At 37.9% G+C, this 22,584-nt stretch overlaps 1 protein-coding gene across 3 annotated transcripts in view; it reads left to right on the forward strand.

Moving 5' to 3' along the window:
- LOC100488828 (chloride channel protein D-Like) overlaps window positions 1-22,584 on the forward strand; it is a 71,071-nt gene that overhangs the window by 7,746 nt on the left and 40,741 nt on the right. For 2 of the 3 annotated variants that reach the window (XM_002934109.5, XM_031903793.1), the window contains 11 exons: window positions 122-289; window positions 2,004-2,133; window positions 5,002-5,082; window positions 6,581-6,756; window positions 8,059-8,151; window positions 9,561-9,804; window positions 10,909-11,103; window positions 11,910-12,001; window positions 12,272-12,384; window positions 12,673-12,844; window positions 13,590-13,761. In XM_002934109.5, coding sequence (XP_002934155.3) covers window positions 122-289; window positions 2,004-2,133; window positions 5,002-5,082; window positions 6,581-6,756; window positions 8,059-8,151; window positions 9,561-9,804; window positions 10,909-11,103; window positions 11,910-12,001; window positions 12,272-12,384; window positions 12,673-12,844; window positions 13,590-13,761 — 1,636 coding nt within the window. The remainder of the gene's footprint in view (window positions 1-121; window positions 290-2,003; window positions 2,134-5,001; window positions 5,083-6,580; window positions 6,757-8,058; window positions 8,152-9,560; window positions 9,805-10,908; window positions 11,104-11,909; window positions 12,002-12,271; window positions 12,385-12,672; window positions 12,845-13,589; window positions 13,762-22,584) is intronic. The other variant, XM_031903794.1, reaches the window with a different exon arrangement.

A 22,584-nucleotide genomic window follows, 5' to 3' on the forward strand; every position in this document is an offset into this window, starting at 1 on the left:
CCTTGCTATCTTCAGTAATCTGGCCACAGTGGGCAATCAGGGGTACACTTGATTTTCTTATATTTTTACAAAAGATGGCTTTCCCAGAGCTAACTAAGAGTATCCCTCCAAATTTTGGTAGAAATGAAAATTCAGAAGACATTTTGGATGAGTTCGATGGAATGGATCAGCACATGTCTAATGGAATATGTCACAAAAAGAAAGAATTTCAAGAGACACCTGAGAGCCTGAACTATTTACCTTCTCACAGTGAAGCATATAAAACATGGCTAGAAGAGAAGCCACTCGGGTAAAGTAGAACTAAATAGCAGCTATTCTATGAATATAAGTATATATATTTCCTAAAGCAAATTTTCTATAGATTTCCATTTTGCTATTTAAATACTTAATGAATGCTTTATAGTACTGATAATGACCCTTCCTCATAGTTACCTCAGTTCACCCTAAATTATACACTTTAAGTTACAAAATAAAAAGGTGTATGATTTTAGCCTAGAAATATTTCTATACAAATTCAACTTTTTAATAAAGATAAGCTGTCAAATGACTATGACTGTCTCTGCCAAAATAATTGTCTTTAAAGCACAATAATCGCTTGCTCATACTGGAACGTTAGATAATTCTGCTTACATTTTCCTGTTAACAGTGTCTCCAATCCTAACTGTATAAAGTCAATAAGGGTTATTTACTCTTCCCAGAAGAGTAGCATGGAGCACTTTTACCCTGCATCGTGCACTTTGTGCCAGAAAAAATATCTGGAGTGAGGTGCACAGTGCCATATCAGGGCACACAGGCCAGTATTGTCATTACCGCCTGCCTTAGGGTAGACAATGGCGCATATTACCCTGAGTCCTTTTTTAGTCTCTAACTTGTGTGTCTGAATGATGTGCAAGTTAAGGGACAAGTTGGGGTGACACCTAGGTGACTCCCCACCATAGCCACTTATGAATACATTGCTGCAGACCTCAGGCAGTACTTCATTCAGGCAGCCACAGGTCTCAGAGGAAAGGCAGTGTGCAAAAAAAAAAAAAATGCCAGATTGCAGCCTTTTTTGGCACTTTGTACACTGCTATCCCAAAAGTATAAGGCTCTACTATATTAATACACAAAGAGGTGTGGAAATGGTGTTCTAGGTGAAGGTCTTTTTAAGACACTCCTAGAACACTTGACAGACATCCCTTTTGCCCACAGACAGGTAGGGGTGTTACTGTTTTATAATGGCAGCTATGGGCCACCACTATAGTTGCTGCCCTGGCCATACACCCTCAGATGCCTATATACAATATATGGCCCTGATTAGCTCTCAAACTAAATATCCCAAACTATAGATACAACAGGATTCTCCAATTAAAAATATCCCTTGTCATGTTGCTGATATCTAACAGCAACATGACGGAAGAGGGAAGAGGAATCCTTCTCATCCAATACACAAATACTTCCAGATTAGTGTTTTTTTAGGAGTGTGATATACAAAGTTAGAGAAATTTAAGAAGAAGGACAAGATATAAAGGGGGTTGTCTTTCTTCTTAAATTTCTCTAACTGGGCATTTTTTCTTTCCACCATATTTCCACCATAAATAGCAGAAGGGTCGATTGGTTTGGGACTAGAATAAATATTTTAATACCTCCATAGATGATCCCATGTAAAATAACTGGAAGCTAGGTGTACAGAACCAAGGCCATATTAATATATAGTCTGTGCCTAGGGCATTGGCCCTCTGGTGCCTATATAATCAATAATTAAAAAAACCCTCCACAACTGCCATCAGTTGTACCTGGCCAAATCTGGTGGCAGAGCAGGGGCGGTGAGATCAATGGCATGTATGACGTCAGTTCTTGTATGACGGCGGACGATGGTGGAACTGACGTCACGCGCATAAGAAGCGACAACCTAGGGGCACATTTGGGTCTGGTGCCGACACAATTAAATCCTAAATAATATGTTGACTATAAAGGTTTTATGTCCTACGATGCTAATAAGTTTTTCTGTAATCTTTCCTCAGATCAGACTGGGATCGCTGGTTCATGATGGGACTTATAGGAGTGTTTGTTGGGATTTTTGGATTCTTAATGCACCAGATAATTGATTTTCTCTTTGAAATGAAATGGGAGCTTGTAGAAAACTATATTCAAGTAAGTGACTTCATATCCATGTTTCTTTCAATGCATATACACATAGATACCAGATAAAAGAAGAAAGACATCCAGACAAATGAACAGAAATGTTGCATCTTGTAGTGGCTTAGTGCTTTACAGCAGCCCTATAACAGGAACATTACCCCATAACTATTTAGTTTTCAAGATATAAAGGTTTGTATGCAGTGCGGTATGCAAAGTGTAGTTTCTGTATGCAAATTGCCAGTGTGTTTTTTAACCCCAGTGCAGCTTTTTTTTTTTTTGCAGAATTCCAATGTGATTGTTGCCACTCAGGGCTACATAATGAAACACAATTGAGCATGACTGTTTTGCAAATCAGGTGCCAGTTGAAGTTAATATTGTAGGAACTACTTAGTTTCTTGTGTGTGCCATGAAAATGCCAGTTCCGTGTGCTTCTTTTGCCGCAATCTGCTGTGCCTATTCATGCAACTTACTGTGGGAACTCCGGCATTACCAACACATTGAGGGTGGTTGTAGCTCCAGGGTACCACAGCGTCAATAGGCTCACTTTTCCATGATTCAGTGGCAGAGGCAGTTTGGACACAACGTGAACATTACAGAAGTACAAGAAGTGTGTTTGGATGCAAATATCTTTAGTAAATAGTGCCAACACATGCAACATTTGCTTGGCTGCATTTTTGGGTACATTCATAAATGACATACAGTATCTAATGTTGTGAAGTTCTGCTATTAAGATAAGGATCCTCTAGAGCACATTTCATGGCTCATTAGAATGTACTTCACCTGCATGTTGCCTAGAAGCCAAGGCAGTTGATAGCATGCGCCACAATCAATGGGCCGTTAATCAACACATTAATTCTCTGGTAATCGCAATCCGGCAATAACCTGAGAGAGAAAGGTTAAAGCTCAGTGATCTAGAACATGTAATAACTAATCCCACCAGTGAAGGTCGTTATCTACTCATATGAGTAAAATAAAATTTTGAAAAAATTAATTATGTGTTTTAAGAGAAAATGTCTTGTAAAGCAGTTACTGTAAATACACAGTTACTGTAAATACAGTAAAAAAAGTAGAAAAGGACAACTGAAGAGATATTTAAATTGGCATAATGTGCTGGGTTCACATATTATGTCTCAAAGGCTTTATTGTTTTTCTGTCACTTTGAAAAATTATTGCAGCTGATATAATGCAGTTTTTTCACTGTTCCTTATGTTGTGTTAAATCAAAATAAACAGCTGAATCTAAAGAGCTAGCTTGCTTACCCTTGCTAAGTGAATTACTTTTCAAAATGGACAGATATTTAGGAAATCTGCAGTGAATTTATTTTCAACCATACTCTAATCCTAACATTTCCATTCTATAATGACTGCACTGGCTGCATGCAAAATAATGAGGGCAATGAGGGTTTCTACAGGTCCCTGCACCTTGTATTCCCCTCATGAATACAGTGCTCTCTACATTCAGCAGCACTGGATTTATAAGGCAGGAGGAAGAACATAGGCATCCTCGCTTCATCCCCCTTCCATTTTCTTAACTTGCGTTATTCATACAGATGCAGTTAGAGAGCACTGTATTTCCAGGGTAAGGTTCAGAGTACAGCCAGACCCCAGACACAAATTCTTATTAAATGAGAACTAATTAGCAAGCTTTTGCTCTAGCTTAGTGCTCTTGCATCCAGGGTAATTGTAAATAATCCCTGATGAATGCAGCTTGATGTGCTAGTGCTGACCCTGGACTCGGCCGGCTCGGCCCTGGCCCTAGTGGGCACTGCAGACCCCGCCGGCTCAACCCGTTCCCCAGCTGTGGCCCCCGCCAGCCTGCTCCTACTGCTCCCCAGCTGTGGCCCCTACCAGCCTGCTCCTCCCCCCTCTGCCCATCTGGAACTGCAGGAAGGGGTTGCAGTATGTGGCGCGCAGACTGGGAGGTCCCCAGGCGGCAGCCCCAATGGGCCCCTGGCACCCCAGGCACACACTGAGTGCTAATGTCTAAATTGGGATTATACTCATATCTACTTAGGGTGAACTGTAGCACTGTAGCAGATGAAGAGAAAGGGAAGCTTCATATACCTTTGTGCATTACCTTTGACTCTATATAACAGGTTTCAAAGCATACACTTTGTAGTTCTTCTAGTGAATAAAAAAAGTAACACATTTAAAGGAGAAGGAAAGGTGGAATTACTAGGAGTGCTAAAATGTTAGGTACCCTCCAGTGATTAAGATCGCTTACCTGATACCCCAGGCTGGGGAAAAAGAAAGAAGAAGAGGATCACTGGCCTGCATGTACCCCCAGGTTTTTTTGCTAACAGGAGCAACATCCTGGGGTATCAGGTAACAATAGTGAAGGGGGAATCAAGGGGAATCAACCCTTCTTACCACAGCTGCTCTCCAGGTAGAACACTGCTACAACTTCCCTCGCAGAAATGGTGTTGTAGTTGAACTCTTACATACCATTTCAGTAGAAATATTGAAATAATTTTCCTCTGTGGACAAGATTGCACCTGCAAAGAGTGGTGTACTAAAGTGTATGACTATTATGCACTATTAAACTTTTGTACATGCTGTACATAATGTTCAAAGCTTTGAATGAAAAGGCTTCCACTCACCTGAATTAGATATTAAATAAAGGGAGATATTTATAAAGAGAGTAGTGTGCTGTTTTTTTTTTTTGCATTCTTCCTATTATGTTGGAAATCAAGGGAAATGTACAAGGGAGAAACTATGAAAAGCATGATGTATTTGTCCACAATTCTAGTGTGCTGCTACTAACAATGATTAAATGGCTACAGGTACCCTGTCTCTTTCCCTCACCCTTTTACCACATTGTCATCTGTCCATTTGTATTGCCATACATAACTAACCCTTTATACTGTTTTGTATATGGCAGAACAATGATTTTCTTACAACATGGATGGTTATAGCTGGAATTGGCTTTGCAATGATGCTGGTTTCATCTGGGCTAGTGGTGGTAAGTAAAACCTTAAAAAAATATCAGAAGATTTTCACATATCTCCAAGAATATATATATATAAATACACAAAGGAACATGAATATCCTGAAAATGATGTCCTTATAAACGGTGATTAATGATGTCAGTTAAAATTAGGTATAGCACTTTGATCAATGGACTTTTCAACTGAGCTATTACAATGTGAAGTATATAAAGATATATAAAATGCTGTTTTATAAATGTATATAATGTTATTGTTATCTGAGGCTGATAATGTCATTTCCTGTTAGATCACTTTAAATGCTGTGTAATGAAAATACACTGTAAGATAGCTTGTGGGTTTGAGAAAGGTCACATTGCATACCCCCCAAACTTTTGTATTTTCTGTATACTCTGAGAGTTTCTGACCATTGTGACATGCTGTGTGCCTGTACATGTAATTTTTGGGGGAAATTAGCTATGTAGGGTCCCAAGATTTGGGCCCCTTTGCCTGGGTTCACCTTTAGACAGGCATACCAGTGGGTGGCCTTTGATGGGATATGGACACCTAAGGGTGGTCCTAATAGTGTGTGTGTTATAACTATTCTTTCCAGGTTGAAAGAGAGCTTCCCCTGCGGTTCAGTAGTGACCACTAGGGGATTACTCACAAACCATGAGGTCTTCGGCAGCATGAAGCCCCTCTGAGGAGATCAGTAAGGTTATCACCTTCTGGCATTACTGGCTGTAGTTCATGGAAATTCCATGCCTAGCTCAGGTCATAGCATATTCCCAAAGAGGGGAGATTATCTGGAGAAAGAGAAGCTCCTGGTTTGGATATTAGGGAGAAATACATGAATCTGCATATAATACAACTGAATGCTGTTTCAAATAAATAAAGAAGTTTGTTTGGTTAATCAGCAAATGTTTCCTGGTCAATTCCTCCCCAGGCAGATCACTAGCAACCGACTAGGCACTCACGCAAGGGGCAGCGAGGTCCCGGGAGTTGCAGGGAATTTGCCAAGTTGAGGCCTACACAAACCAACACAGCTCAAATAGCAAGCACGCTCAGGGATACTTATAGCCAACAGTCATGGCCTCTCTGGGAGTGCCTCACACAGGCAGGCAGCCTTCCTGCTCTGTGCCCTGCTCTGAGAAAACTTTCACTCTGAGTGACCCCTTTTTACCTCTCCAGGTAGCTTCTCTCTCTTAGCTGCCTCTTAATTAACTGAATACTGGGAATTTTAACCCTGTCTGCACTAGGAATCCCACTGCAGTCCACATCACAAACCTCAAATCTACACTTTCCCTTACATTTTAGGAAAGACTGCTGTGTTTCCTAAACACACTGTCACACCATGTACCCGGACTTTGGACTGTTTGAGTGAGGGCTATATTTGCACTTGCAAATGCAAATAAAGCATTTTTTTAGCACCAATATTAACCACTGAATCAAAATAATGAGCAAATGCAATGAGCTAGGAGGCTATGGTTACCCATGGTTTTCTAACAATCATGTATTATGTGTTGCTTTTTTTAGTTCTTCTGCCCATCAGGATCACCCAGTGGGCTTCCTGAGGTCATTGGTTATCTGAATGGGGCCTCAATCAGGCACATTTTTAACATAAGAACTTTCTTTGGATCCTTCTTTTCCTGTGCATTAGCAGTGTCAGCAGGATTATTCTGTGGACCAGAAGCACCAATGATCCATGTAGGGTAAGAAATAATTTTTTTCAGAGATGTTGTGTAAGGTTTAGAATCTGTCTCACAACTGGTTTTCAGTCTGGATTGGGCTGTTATATTAAATGGAACGTCTTATAGGAAAAATATACCCCCGTTTTGACTTGAGCTCATTCAGTTGCATAAACACTATCTGAATGTCCAAATATAAACATCCAAAATATAAATGTAATTTATTTTTCTACACAAACAGACTGAAAAAAAATCCATATTACTTCTACAAGCAATCTCATACAACATCCCTTGGTTATTTAGACAGCAACCAGACATAGAAATTAGAAATTATGAAGCCCCACACTACTAAGTTAATGGGCCTTCCCCCGGGAGGGCCTAACTATTAACCCATTGGTCTCTTGGGCCCCTGGGCAGATGGCCCTACCAACCAACTAGACTGGTTAAGGGGGGCTCTCAGCAAAGTATCTATGACCATGCCCCTGATCACCTCAGCCAATCCCATTATGCTTTAACTCCCACCCACGTTTCATGCAAACCTCACCCATTTCTACATAAGCCCTGCCCCCTTCACAAGCAACAAATCACACTTTCACCTAATATAACTATTTCAAGATTTGTCCGAACCCCAAATCCTTCAAGAAAGATTTGGTCGAATAATGAACCAAATGCGAATCCCAATTTGTATATGCATGCTTTTTAAGTACATTTCAAGTACCAGCTGTGCTCTTATATATAAAAAAACATATTTATACATACACAAATAAAATTGTAGCCTCTGCAGGACCTCATTATTTATATTGCAACCTGTAGCTCTGTAAGTTTTAGTTAACTACAATTCACAGCAGCAGAGGCTGGACTGCCCTGATATAGAGGCATACTAACATCATCCTTCTTTGCTATGCCATTGCTGCCATCCTTTCCTAGAAAAGAGATTAATCTTTAGGGACCAATTGATTTTTTTTATACCTTCCCACTGCATACAAATATTGTTGTGCAGGTCCCACCAAAAGAGGCAGCACCGCTCTTGATTCCACTTAAAACTAGCTCTGACAAATAGAGGAGAGAAAAAAATCATCTCTTTTTGCATGAATAAATGTTTGTACAAGAAATGAAAAGAATACATTATTGTTTTTTAAAAGACTGGAATTTATTTATGTTTGGTGTCACTTTATGTATAAATTCTGCATATATCAAGCACTACATCTTATTAAACATGAAAAAACATCACTTCTCTTGAGGGAAATATATGATTGTAATATAGCAGTGAACATTAGAAATAATTGTAGCAATGATTCTCACCTGACAAACCAATTGCTATTGCAGAGCAGCGATTGGATGTGGCCTGAGCCAGTTTAAATCTGACACTCTTCGAATAAATCTTCCTTTCTTCACAAGATTTAGAAACTCAGCGGATAAGTAAGTATGGCATATATATTTGCTGACTGCTGTGGGCTAATGGAATCCATTCATCAATATTAGGCAGAGTTTCACTGTTTAACTTTGATACATTCTAAAGCAACATTTTCATCTAAAATTACATGTAATCTTGAAGGTTCTGATTGTTTGTCATACAACAGTTAATGAATTGTTCTAGTGTCTGTAACACTGGTAACATTTCCTATTATAGTATAGCTCTTACATTTGAGAATAGTACTGAATACCTCCAGTCTAAGGTAAATTACTATGGGGATTGGAAATTATCATCAAAAACTGGAAGTTGTGGCAAATATGTCACATAAAACCCACTGAGCAGAACCATCCTAAACTGTTGTATCAGTAATTTGTATGTATTTTTTTATGTTTAATGTATAGATCCATTGATTTTACAGCACTGCTGAATACGTTGGCGCTATAGATATGTATTAATAATACTAATAATAATAAGCTGTTATCCTCGAATGACCTTAACTGAAGTTCATATTCACGGCAAGCAAGCAAAACTAATGGAAACAGCGAAAAAGTGAAATGCCCTTTCCAACTGAAAGCCCTTTTGTGGACGTGTCCTAATTACATCTGAAATATGTTCCTCTATATCACTGGTTTTCTGTCTTTTTTGGTTCAAGTGCCCTTCGAGGTAGAACTTTTCTGAGGGCCCCTTAACCCATAATGAAGTTACAAATACATGAAAACATCATGTATGTATCAGCCATTTAGCTATCATCATCATCATCATAATTTTTTATATAGTTCCAGCAAAGCAATTTGCATTCATTTATAATGAACAGGGAACTTACAATAATTTAATAAACAGAGTAAAAATAGGATTAGAGGGCTCTATTCACAAGAGATTACAATCTAAAGCTTTATTGCAAGACTATCTAGGACAGAAAATGTGTTCTACACCCAAGTTAATTTTTTTTTCTTAATGCTAAGGTTTTCAGAGTATCTAGAAGAGAAAATAGCCCTTCCTGTAATTCTCTCCATAATTCAGGCTTAGGCCCCCAGTTGCTGCTCTAGACCCCCTTCCCCAGGGGGGCCAGACCCACAGCTCTGGAATAAATTTTAGATTTATTCTTCATCCATTAAATACAGGGAACACCATAGATACAAGCAACTCATTTGTTGTAGTATTATGGACCCAAAGCTAAGTCCTAAATGCAGGGAATGTGGGTGGATGCAGAAATAAGATTATGAAACTAAGTAGGGCCATGGGAGTTTTTGGGTGCCAAGGAGTGAGGCAGACATTTAGGTCTCTAGTTAGACTACTGATTTTTACATGGCCCATATGTTTACGAGTAGAAAAAGGAAATACACATTTTCCACAACTGCACAAAGCAATTTTAGCTATGACTAAAACTTTTAACATCTATGTTTTCCTTTTGCAGGAGGCAGTTTATTACAGCTGGAGCAGCGGCTGGCATTGCCTCTGTGTTTCGAGCTCCCGTAGGAGGGCTTCTTTTTGTTTTGGAGGAAGTGGCCTCTTTCTGGGACGTTAAGTTGGCATGGCAAACTTTCTTTTGCTGCTTGGTGGCCACCTTTACTACAGAAGTTCTCTCTTCATCATTTGTTGGCTTTGAATATGAAGGATATTTTGGATTTTTCAAAGCAGAACAGAGGATCATATTTTGGGTGAGTTTTATTTAATAGTGGATTTATTCACACATACTGGCAAATTAAATATCAGTTATTGCAGTAGGAAAAAACGTTTTCCTGAGCCTACTGTATTACCAACAGATGTTTTTATATGTGTAGGAAACATTGTATGGCACAGAATCCAGGTAGTGAATTGTGAGGTTAAAAATATTAAAAAAGTGAGTAAATTAGTAAAAGCCCTTCATCTGCTATCTGTTTGATATGGTCTCAGTTAACCTAGCAAGCAGGCAGTGGTGTGGAAGTCAAAATGAAAGATGAATAGTAACAATAAAAAGTAACCTTGTGGTAAATTGCGTTTTTCGGTTGCTGGGGTTAGTGACACTGACAACCAAAGTATAGTGTGTTGCAAGTTGAGAAAATAGGATGGAATAATTATAGAATCATTAAAAATACAAATGAAGATCTTTTGCAGGGTATCTAAAAATTGGGACAATCTTACTTTAGTTAATTAAAATGTAACTTCTCCTTTTACCTTTTAACTGCTGGTGCAGCTGCACTGCAATTAGCGATTCCCATGGACATTAATTGCAAATGCTTAAGGTAATTAGGGGCCCTAAAAAGACGAAAAATGATTTTATGTTCATAGAGTCCATGTTTTGTTATATCGTTTATCAAATGTTGTTCCTGTAAATGTCATGTTTAGACTCTGCACTGCAATAAAAATAGAATAGTTTTACTTACTATTGTTCCTCTATTAGTAAAAGTTTTGTTTCTTTTAAATACAATGAGCACTTTTGCCTGAGAGTAAATCCTATTGAGATTTTGGACTCTGACTGGAGATACATAACTGCATATTATGTTTATTAAGGGCATACTTTAGGTCAGCATGCATTCATTATATTTTGTGATCATTGTCAGATTTGATTTAAAAGCAGATCCTAGCTTTTCCTGTCTTATAATGATTATTTCTCTGCATAATTCTGTTGCTGTAAATCCTGGCATGCTTATATTGTTGAAGGTGATTTAATTCCAATAATTGAAATCAGCTCTTTCACCTAGTTATGCTTGTTAGTGATAGAGGTGATCACCTTCCTGTGTTCTGTAAACTGTGGTCTGATTCTTCTGTTCAACTGTTTGCAGGTAAAAGATCTGTTGAACATAAGTGTTTTAGCCGTTATTCCCACGATTATTCTAGGAATCATTGGGGGTTTGTTGGGAGCTCTTTTTGTTTTTATCAATGTAAGAATCAATAAACTGCGTATGAAGATCTTCACCTCTGTTCCACACAAATTTCTCAGGCAGCTGACCAAGCTCCTGGACACTTTACTGATCCTGGTAAGTTTAATGTAATGTCCATGGACCTCATTCATTGTATTTATTTATTGTATTTGTATGTACATCCTTTCCTGTAGATGAAAGACCATGGCAGTGCACCAGAGACCCACTTATACATCCATGGGTCTACTTTACTGTGAGATATGTTCCATGTAACATGTATTTTAGCCCAACAATGCAGTTTTATTCAAGCAATATTGAAGCTGCATATATACTAATTTATGTTCAATAACTTTTTTTACACTTAATAGTTATTGCAATCTTCATAGCGCATACAAGTAACTATTGCCAATAGTATGAGATGAGAGCATAATAGGGTTACTTACATACATGGGACAGCAAGCAAGTAAGTCTCCATGGTTTTGGGACTTTGCTTCCTTTTGCCTCAAATTGAAGTAAAAAAACCTGCACTTCTAGGTAGGCATCTCCTTTCCTGCCTTTTAACTTGTGCATCACACTAACTAGGGGGTGCTGTTGGGCACGGACTACAAAGGAACCCTGTACTTTACTACCTTATAGCAGGTGGTAAAGACAGGCCTTTCTCCTGCCTATAAGCATAAGATGCAGGGTACAGCAGAGACCCAAGGACACAAGTGAGGATAAGCATTATTGGCTATAATTTCTTGTCTCTTAGTACTCTTTTGCACCTTTGTCCAGGTCATTGGAAAATGGCAAATGTTTGCTATCATCCTATGTTTTTAGAAAACTATTGCTAATCATTACAGGTATACATTTTCTATGTATTTAGATTTAAAGCAGTGAAATCTGGTTTATATTGGCATTTACTCTGTCTTTTTTATGTGCAGGTGGTGACCATAACTGTTACAGTTTATATTCCATACTTCTTTTCCTGTTCTCCAAACCCAACAGCCAGTCAGGTCCAGAATGCATCTGAACAGTAAGTTCTCTTTATCTAACTGTTTGTTAGGTGTCAGAGAAACTGTCACATATCAGCCTCAATTGGTTCACCAAGAGATGGCTTACAAGGCGATTTCATGCTTCCCAACATTCCTGCTTGGAAAATGAAGGTGTACCTTAGGCTATTCCTTCAACACACCCAGTTATGCCCAGTCATGCCCTAGTATATTATATGCCAAAGCCAAACCCACTTTTGAAACATACCCATTACATTTTTGGATCTGCAAATTATGACTGTGCTGTCTTTCAGCAAACCACATGGGGAACATGCAGCTTGGGATGTTTCAGAATATAACTGCCCTCCTGGATCTAGTTGGGTGGCACCCAACGGAAGCATCATGGCAAATCATTCAATTAATCAAGGTAAACCAAGCAATAGTACAGAAGAGCTAATGGCATACTTTTATGGTGAATCGACAATCCTCCACAATTAAATAAAGTCATGTACAAGCTTAATTCCCTTTTAAAGGTAATTTTACTTTGATCGTGAAAGATTATTTCATTATAGGACATTAGTGCTAATTTCTACTGACACGCCTCTGTTAAAAGGAAAACATTATCCCCAAATTTCCTTTTTAATAGATATCTTTTTAATCTGTACACATTTTTTCTGTTTCTAAGAATTGCTTATTTATGCTTTTTTCCCATAAGCTGCGGTTCTTCTGGTAAAAAATGGCAAACAAGGAACCATGCTTTTGTACCAGCGAGGGTCTCATGAAAAATTTGGATTACCTGCCCTTTTAATGGCTTTGATTTTCTATTTCACCATCTCCTGCTGGACGGCTGGCACGGCTGCTGGTACCGGCCTAGTTGTTCCAATGGTGTAAGTAAGATTTTGAAATTACTTTCAGTATTCAATATATTTTCATATCAACATGAATACACAAATTTTGTATCATAGGTCTGATATCTCATTTGTGCACGTGAAATGTCAGGGTCTAATTGGAACTGTAGTTTGAGGATGTTCTGCATAATACACATTAGTGCGACTGGGCTCAATATGCTCACATTAATATTGACACTTGAAGTGACAGACAAAAACAAATGTTAATGTTTTTTAAGGTATGCACCTTAAGCTTTGCATACCTACAAAAGACCTGTCAAGTTAGGAAATCTGTCACAGAATAAGGAGCACCTAGTGATGAAAAACCAGTTGTGCTACGCATTGCATGGACTGATCTTTTTTAGATTGAGTGATGTATACGTAAGCTAATACATCTATTTAAAGAGTTTAAAAGCACATCTGATTTCTTTATTACACTTCATATTTATATTGGATGCAGGTTGACCTGGTTTGGGTTATTTTGGGAGGAGCTACAAGTTAAAATGTGCTCCATTTTCTTTATGTCTTTAGACAAGTTTTTGTTCTGTAATGTTTTGGTAATTAACATTTGTTGTGCTTGTCAGGCATTCCATAGAGACTCCAAGAGTAAAAACAAAACAAGTGTAGCTAATTTAATTTTTCTCAGATCCTTTAGAAGTAATGAATTTCAAATGTTATCTTTATAATTTTGTTGGAAAGTAAAGTTGAAATCCCTTCTCTCTTGTATTTTATCCTTCTCCTTCAGGTACACTGGGGCCCTGTTTGGCAGGCTGGTTGGTCTGATCATGGTAGCCATGTTTGGAGTTCAAACTGATGAGTATGGGGCATGGATTGATCCGGGACTGTTTGCAGTGATAGGATCCGCTGCCTATTTTGGTGGTGTTACCAGACTGACCATTTCCCTCACTGTCATTATGGTAAGTGCAAACACAGGAGCAACAAAAAGATGAGGCACAATAATGAAAACAGATTGAGGTTGATAGTTGAGGTTTATCTTGTAGGAACAGAATACTTTAAAATACTCTTTACAGGCTATATACAGGTATGGGGCCTGTTATCCAGAATGTTTGGGGCTTTCCGTAATTTAGATCTCTATACCTTTAGTTTCCTAAATAATAATTTAAACATTAAATAAACCCAATAGGATGGTTTTGCCCCCAATAAGGATTAGCTATACCTACCATAGATGGGGTCAAGTACAAGGTTTAAGTGTTACAAAGCAAAGGGAAATCATTCTTAAAAATAAAAACTTTTTAATTCAAATGAAGACTATGAGAGATGGCCTTCCTGTAATTTGGAACTGGTTTCCGGATAATGGATCCCATACCTGTATAAGTATGTATGTATGTATGTATGTATGTATAACTTTATTTATAAAGCGCCACAAGGGTACGCAGCGCTGTACAGTCTTACAGAATACAAAATTACACACAGGGAGGACAAGTGATATAATAAATAACTACAATAAATACATACATGTATATATATATATAAGTGCCATGTGGTATGAGGCACAGTAGGAAGGAGGTCCCTGCCCCGTAGAGCTTACAATCTAAGTAAATAAGTAAATATAACTGAATGATAATTGCTAATATTTAACATATGAAGTGTGGAAAAAAGTATATTTGTATGCAGAATTATAGAATTAAAAAATGTACCGAGATAAATCAAGATACATGCATCACATTACAACCGAAACCACTAATTGGTTTCTTTGTTTCCTTACTTCTACTCTAAATGCCTTTCTATATGCCATTAGCAAGTAGGAGAATGGGTCATGGGTAGAGAACTAGGACAGGCCATATTTTATTCTTATGTCATCTCTCTACTATCAACTGGACTGGATTCTCTAGAAGCTATCAATTATTACTCTCTCTGATGAGGGTGCTAACCCTGCTGGTTAGAAGGCAAGAGTTATAAGGTCATTCATCCAATCCTCTAGCACAGGATGGGACTAAGTGGTTTCAATAAAGTCAGATCAGCTCGATTACCAATACCTGCTTATATGACAGTAGGTTGGGGGTCCATTTGAACCCTCATCACTTTTACTCACCTTAGCATTTTTACATCCTCCCACTTGCCAAAGAATAAGTAAAAGGAATGGGATCTATAGGATAACTCAGTAGTGAAACTCCCAGTTGGGATAGGGGTGCGACTGCACCAGGATCCGTCCCCATGAGGCCAGCTGGGAGGCGGGATGCTGCAGGGTTTCCTCCAATATCAGTATGGACCATGGGTGGTGGCTTAGGGGGAGGGTGGCCCAGTGTAACTTTTGCATCTGGGCTGCTAAACATATAGTTACATAAATGGGTTACCTTTACTCTAACATGGGTAGAGGCTCATCTGCTTTTCTTTAATAAATCTGCTTTTGCAACTTTTAAATCCATCTTCAGCGTCTTAGGGTTATTGTTTAAAATGTTTATTCCTCTCTTCTGTGCAAGGGTCCTGGCTCTTCTGCAACAGATTTTTATGGGGTTTTGCATCACTGAGTGGGCATCTGCTTTAATGTTAAATATAAGTTGGAATACGTTTACAATTATTACCAATACATTATTAATTATTATCAATAAATAGATACATAGCCTATATATATATATATATATATATATATATATATATATATATATATATATATATATATATATATATATATATATATATATATATATATATATATATATATATATATATATATATATATATATATATATAGTCCCTTTCTGCACTGCTGATTCTAACTCTCAACCAGCCAAGACTCAAATTCTTCACAGGTATGTTAATCAACTGGCTTCTGTTCTGACCAGTCTGGGGCAGTGTAAGGAATAAAGTCAGATTTGCTGACTTTGCATCTTCCAGAAAATAAACCTCTTTTGAGGCATATGAAAAAAAAAACTACTATAGGCACTACTAGCAAATAAAAACAATTTGTCCTTTATTAACTATGCCCCAAAATCTCTAATTTAGATTTGGGCAGCATTTTTATTAATGACCACTAGGTGGCTCACATGCACCAATATGAATCTGCAAGCACATCGGCAATGTCTGCTTCAGAAAATATATATACAAATTTCAGGTACATAAGAAAATAGACACATGAATGCACTATAATAAAAAATGTTGCAATACAAAGTAAATTAAACAGTGCATGTTTAGAATCTGTTACCCAGAATGCTTGGGACCTGGGTTTTTTCAGATAAAAGATATTTCGTAACTTGGATCACCGTAATTGAAACATGAAATAAACACAATAGGATTGTTATGTCATCACTATGGATTTATGTAGCTTAGTTAGGCTCAAGTACAATGTACTGTTTTATTATTACAGAGAAAAACAAAAAAAAAATAGCTATATATATGCTTAAAATGGACTCTATGGCAGTTGACCTTCCCATAATTTGAAGCTTTGTGGATAATGGGTTTTCAGATAAGGGATTCCCATACCTGTACTCATGAGTGTTTAGTCAAATGTTTTTAATCTGGGTGTATTTGATCAGTTTTCCAATCTCAACATGCACAATTTCCTAGAGTTAGATTTGCGTTCTTATTAATACTGGGGCTGTGAGAAGTTGTCAACTGACAAAAATTCATCATACAAGTGGATTGTGGCTACATTAGCACTCATACTTGTGCTATACCTAGTCCCATATGCAAGGCTGGTCTTAAGCCTAAAACCAGCCTTGCATATGGGACTAGGTATGGCTATGTATGAATGTATGTATATCCGATATATAGCTTATGTCCTGTGCTCTGGGATGTACTTAATAGTTGTCCCAGCTGTTCTGAAACCTGAGAATTGTCTAGCCGTCCTCTACTGCCTCTTTGCATCATCCATTGTACCATAGGTAGCTACCAGTGTTGAATTTTGGGGTCTTGCCCTTAATACTTCCCCTCCCCCCCAAGCACCATCTCTGAAACTACAGGCAATATGCTGACTACAGATGGCAAAGCACTTACTATACACAAAACAGCGATCTCATTTAAGCTTGTCTGATGATACAACTGTCACTGGGCAGAGACATGATGTCATGGGGTGGACTTTTAACATCAGGAAGTGGGGCTATGACATGGTGATCAGCGATTAGCTGATTTCCTCGTCAGTTTTGGAGGGTCCTAGCCAGTTTTGCCCTTGACCCCAGCATTTTACTGGTGCTGGGCACCTGCTGGGCAAATATACACTAAGGGGGAGATTTATTAAGACACGAATGCTCTGAGCGTATTTTCGCCGTTTTTTTCGCACTTGCGCAACTTTTTCGTACACTTGCACGAAAAATTCGGAAAGGTTCTGCCGCTGTTTACAGTCGTTCGGTACGAAAATTTGGTGACTTTCGGATCACCAATACGATATTATCTAATATGATTTTTTCGGCATGCAAAAGCACTTTGCAATGAGCAATTAAAGTAAACTATACCCCCAAACAATGTAAGTTTCTATAAAAATATATTGCAGAAATATATTGCAGGTAGCTCATATGTGAAAACCTGCTTCATACAAATAAACCATTTTCATAAAAATATACATTTTTAGTAGTATAGTGTGTAATGATGCAAGTAACTTTGCATACCTAATCAGCACTTGATTTTCGCGGGACAGTCCTGATTTGAAAAGCTCAGCCCGCAGTCCTGGAATCTTAATGAAAAGTCCCTAATTTCCCTTTGATCTCCTGCACTAAACGCCAAAAAAGATACAAAGTTTCTCAAACTTAATTAGATAAGTAGGCTTTTGGCATCTATGCTTTGCCACAAGGCTGTGCTACAGTACACAGGACGTGTGTTCCCATTACCCCCTAAGAAGCCAGCAGCAGTAGCATCAGAACACAGCACAAGGAACTGCAGTTATTGTACAGGAAACTGTAACTCCAGTCATTAAATATCTGGTGACTGAACCGTTACATAGGGGGTTTCTCCTTCTCTTAAATGTACTGTGAAATAAATCACAAGGGGAATATAAGGGCCACTGAGCTGTTTCTAACTTACACAGTAAGGAGAAGTGATGAATACATTCCTTACCTAGCAAGATTTAAGCAATCCAGATGAGCAGCGGGAAGAAGCAATGATATAATACTAAGCTGCTTTATTATCTATACAGATGTCTCTGCTGCACCAGTACATGTGGCCTACAGATAAGTATAACCAATTAAACTTTCTGCTGAAAATCCACCTTGCCTTTTCATAGCTCTTTCACATAATATAGACTCAGGGTTCAGAGCAACTTTAATAAAACTCCTTGCTGTTTGCTGCGAATCTTTACATTTTCTTACATCGACAAATCTTAAAGAAGGTTCTATATTGCACTGTTAACTGACAGTCGTGAACTACAGCTACCAGAATCCCACGGTTGAGGGTGGGGGGTGTTAGAACTTGGAATTCAATAATACCCAGAGTGCTGCCATTCATCTTGACAAGACCCACTGACGCTAGCTGCTTGTTGTTTGACACCCTGTTTAACTGTAGACCTTTTAGGGCAGAGTTCTCTGCATTGTTTTTACTGGTAATGTTTTTGTTTTCCCTGTATTGTGATGATTTATTGACTGAATTGTATTTTTTGGAATTGTATTCTATGGCACAATTTTATCACGTACATTTAAAACAACATAGCATTATCTACAGAGTACTTTTTTATGTGGAATCGACTATATAAAGAGTAATTTAAGTAGCACAAGTGTAAAATACAATTTTAGACACATATGCAATGTTTTCTTTTCATACAATGCATTGTTTCCCCCCTCACAATTTCAAAGTAATTGGCACATATTTAGCAGATAGTGAATTTAAATCTTGCCACAGATCGCCAGAGTGAAATTCTTCCACTCTCTATATATTACTATGGGAGTATCAATGAGTGAAAGTCCACCCTTCGATAAAAATGCCTTTCAAAATGCCATACAAATGAATGGAAAGCACTGGAATTTTTCCCTGGTGGACTGTGGGGAGCTCAGACTTCATTCTTTGATAAATATGCCCCATTGTGTCCGATTCACACTCACTAAAATTGCTCCTGATGCCTCAAAACAAGCGTGCATTGTCCATGGGCACAAGACTGTTATGCCTATTACATAGTAACATAGTAACATAGTAAGTTGGGTTGAAAAAAGACGTACGTCCATCACGTTCAACCGTAATGTCTATATATAACCTGCCTAACTTCTAGTTGATCCAGAGGAAGGCAAAAAACCCCATCTGAAGCCTCTCTAATTTTCCGCAGAGGGAAAAAAATTCCTTCCTTCCTATTAATCTAGCTCACTGTGGAAGCTCTGGGATTGCTGCACAGGCTGGAGGTAGCTCCAGAGTTCCATTGTACCAATAGTCCTACTTGCTTGAGATTCAGCAGAAGAAGGAGGACAGATGCAATGGGGTTTATTTTTGCAAAACCAAACTTGTGGCTGTGATCTTACATGAGCATTATTGTCTTCAAACTAAAGTTTATGGTTAGAAATATTCTGATTATAATAGGACTATGGCATTTACACAACATGTTTTTTAAAGCCCAAACATGGTGCCAAAATGGCCAGTGCTGTATTCCTAGCGCAAGCGGCATGTCCAATACAGAGCCCAGAGAACTGGGGCAATTCTAGGCCCCTGTGGCCTCTTTTGAACTTTGCACACTGGCCTCTATTTTGTTTTGTAGCATACAACAGTGTCAGCCATGAAAACTCCTATATACAGTTCTCATTTAGGAGTTTCTGTATGCTACATACTATGGTATTCCTTTGCATATTAGGCATCAAACTTCATGGCATTCATATTTAGGACAATTTCTACTTAGTACATGAGAAAAGATACTATATAAATATTATGTATAGTATATAGTAAATAAAGTAATCCCTACTGCAAATTATAAGAATATTAGAAGTCACTTCAGAATTCCTTGAATACTTTTATATAAGTCATGGAACTCTAAGGTGACTTCTAATATTCTTGTATTTTTCAACAGGGGGGTTGTGGAATGCCTTTCTGAGTGAAGTTGTGATGGCAGATTCTATTAATGCCTTTCAGAGGATTTTGTATGATTACTTGAACAAGCATAGTATCCAAGGCTATTGTGATACTAAAATCTACTGTTAGTATTGATGTTGGTATATATGGTTAATGTACTGTATGTGAGTGTATAGATAGGTCAGTATGGGTCTGTATGTGAGTGGATAGATCGGTCAGTATGGGTCTGTATGTGAGTATATAGATAGGTCAGTATGGGTCTGTATGTGAGTATATAGATAGGTCAGTATGGGTCTGTATGTGAGTGTATAGATAGGTCAGTATGGGTTTATGTATGTGAGTGTATAGATAGGTCAGTATGGGTTTATGTATGTGAGTGTATAGATAGGTCAGTATGGGTTTATGTATGTGAGTGGATAGATAGGTCAGTATGGGTCTGTATGTGAGTGGATAGATAGGTCAGTATGGGTCTGTATGTGAGTGTATAGATAGGTCAGTATGGGTTTATGTATGTGAGTGGATAGATAGGTCAGTATGGGTCTGTATGTGAGTGGATAGATAGGTCAGTATGGGTCTGTATGTGAGTATATAGATAGGTCAGTATGGGTCTGTATGTGAGTGTATAGATAGGTCAGTATGGGTTTATGTATGTGAGTGGATAGATAGGTCAGTATGGGTCTGTATGTGAGTGTATAGATAGGTCAGTATGGGTCTGTAAGATTTGTGTGTGCACTGGGGTTTGCTTGGAAGGGTTGAACTTGATTGATCTTTTTGTCAACCCAACTAAACTATTTAACTATATGAGACCATCAAATTTTTTAATTTGATTATAGAATGTTTTATCTCTGTTGCTAAGCACAAGTAGGTGGGAAGGTGTTATAAGGTTTTAGAGCTGTTTTCATAAATATTATAAAAAACAATAACTTTTTGGGTTTGTTTTAGTTTTCCAAAAGCCAATACATTTAGCAAAGCTTTGCAGTTTGGTAGTTTGAAGTAAAAAGGCCTGTTAAAATTGTCAGAATGCGTACTTTCCAAAAGAAGTATTTTTCTCGGAACAACTAATAATATTTGTAACCTTGGAATCTAAATGCTGATCTGCTCTGAAATAGTACTTAAAAAATACAGTTGTGTACTGCTGGGGATTTTAGATATAAACAATTTGTATATAACACACATATTTGGTTTTGGCATGCTTGAGAGACACAGGACTTTCAGAATCAGTTTTATTTTTTGTGCATATAATGAAATAAAAGGGTTAAACTCTTTATTATATAAAGGGCCCCTTTCTATACTGCCCCTGTTAGAACACCACCCTCACTTGCTGGCATTTGGCATAAATTTATTACGCAATCAGGTCTCCACTGTCCCCAGTTTTGGCTCTGTCTAGAAGCAGAGAGCGTTGCAAACTGGATATTTAAGTACAGTCTTAGATCATGTTGGGTATTAATTTGGTTCCTATTCTGCTTGCAGTGCCATTGGACAGGTTCCTTAAATAGCCTTGTAAGCAAATTATTATGACAATGTATGTTCCCACTTTTTGTTCCGTTTGATGTACAGCAGGGACCTTTCGTTTGATGAACTGCAAGACCACCTTGGTAGAAACACTTGCACTGAATTCCTTCTCCACACAAACACACAGAGCATTTTTATGATCACTTAGAAATCTGATTTACAATGTTACAGTGTACCGTGTTACCATTTTATTTCTGAAGCACTGAATAAGTAGGCTTCCAGCATTTAGATTCCCAGAGAAAAGCTTACAACCTGCGTATTTGCTCTGTAAAATCTAAATATAAAGGAAATTTTAAAAAATAAATCGCAAAGCCCAAATTACAGAGACATTTGCTGCTGCAAATTTGTATGTTCTTTTTATTGAAATCTGCAAAATTGCATTTTATTGAGCTAGTTTTGTACTGGCATCATCCCAACCAAATGGAAAAAATATATTTATTTTGTTAAATCAAGCTGTCTTGAACCAAAGAATAAAGCTGGTGTACGTCTTTGATTAATTCCCCTAAACCTCCCTAAATGTACAAGCTGTTAATGTAATGCTTCTAGCAGATGCTTTAGCAGAACACATTTTCTCAAATGGCAGTTTTTTGTTAAAGTTTCTTGCCATTTTCAGGGAACACAATGATGTGGTTAATGATAACTGGTACAATTATCCAAACACAGCTATAAGGTACTACTAGGTCTTTATATTCCAGTGTGACCTAAAAGCACCTGAATCAAATAAGGAATAAAAGAGTATAATAGCTAAGCTATAATGAATAGAATAGCTATAATGAACAAGCATCCAAGTGAAAAATGTGTCTTGAGGACTTAAGTTTGAAGCTGAGAGATGCTAGCTCTTAATTACATGCAGTGCATGTACCTATGGCAAACTCCCATTAACTTGCTTAGAATAGGTCATTTTCCAGAGATCAATGAACCCCATATCAATGGGGTTATAATGATATATGTGCCATCTGCATTTGTTACTGTTATTGCTTCAAGAGTAAAAAAAACTGCTAGCACAGGTCAGGGAGCTTGGGATGCAGCTGTAGGCTGCACAGAGTTGGCACTGTAGCAATTGAATGAGTTTGTTTGTGGCTATAGTTTATCATATACATTTGATCATTGTGAGGTATATAGTGATTCATTTACCCCCTACTGTAAAATATAGGTTCCAACACCACATAGGCCTTCTTTATATAGGTTTTATACAGGTCATGGAACTCGGAGGTGACTTTTAATATCCACATATTTTACAACAGTTTCTGCCCTGAAACCAGACCTGTGTATACATCAAGTAGCCCAATGACCCG

The sequence above is a fragment of the Xenopus tropicalis genome, chromosome 6, assembly GCF_000004195.4.
Source record: "Xenopus tropicalis strain Nigerian chromosome 6, UCB_Xtro_10.0, whole genome shotgun sequence".
NCBI lineage: Eukaryota > Metazoa > Chordata > Amphibia > Anura > Pipidae > Xenopus > Xenopus tropicalis.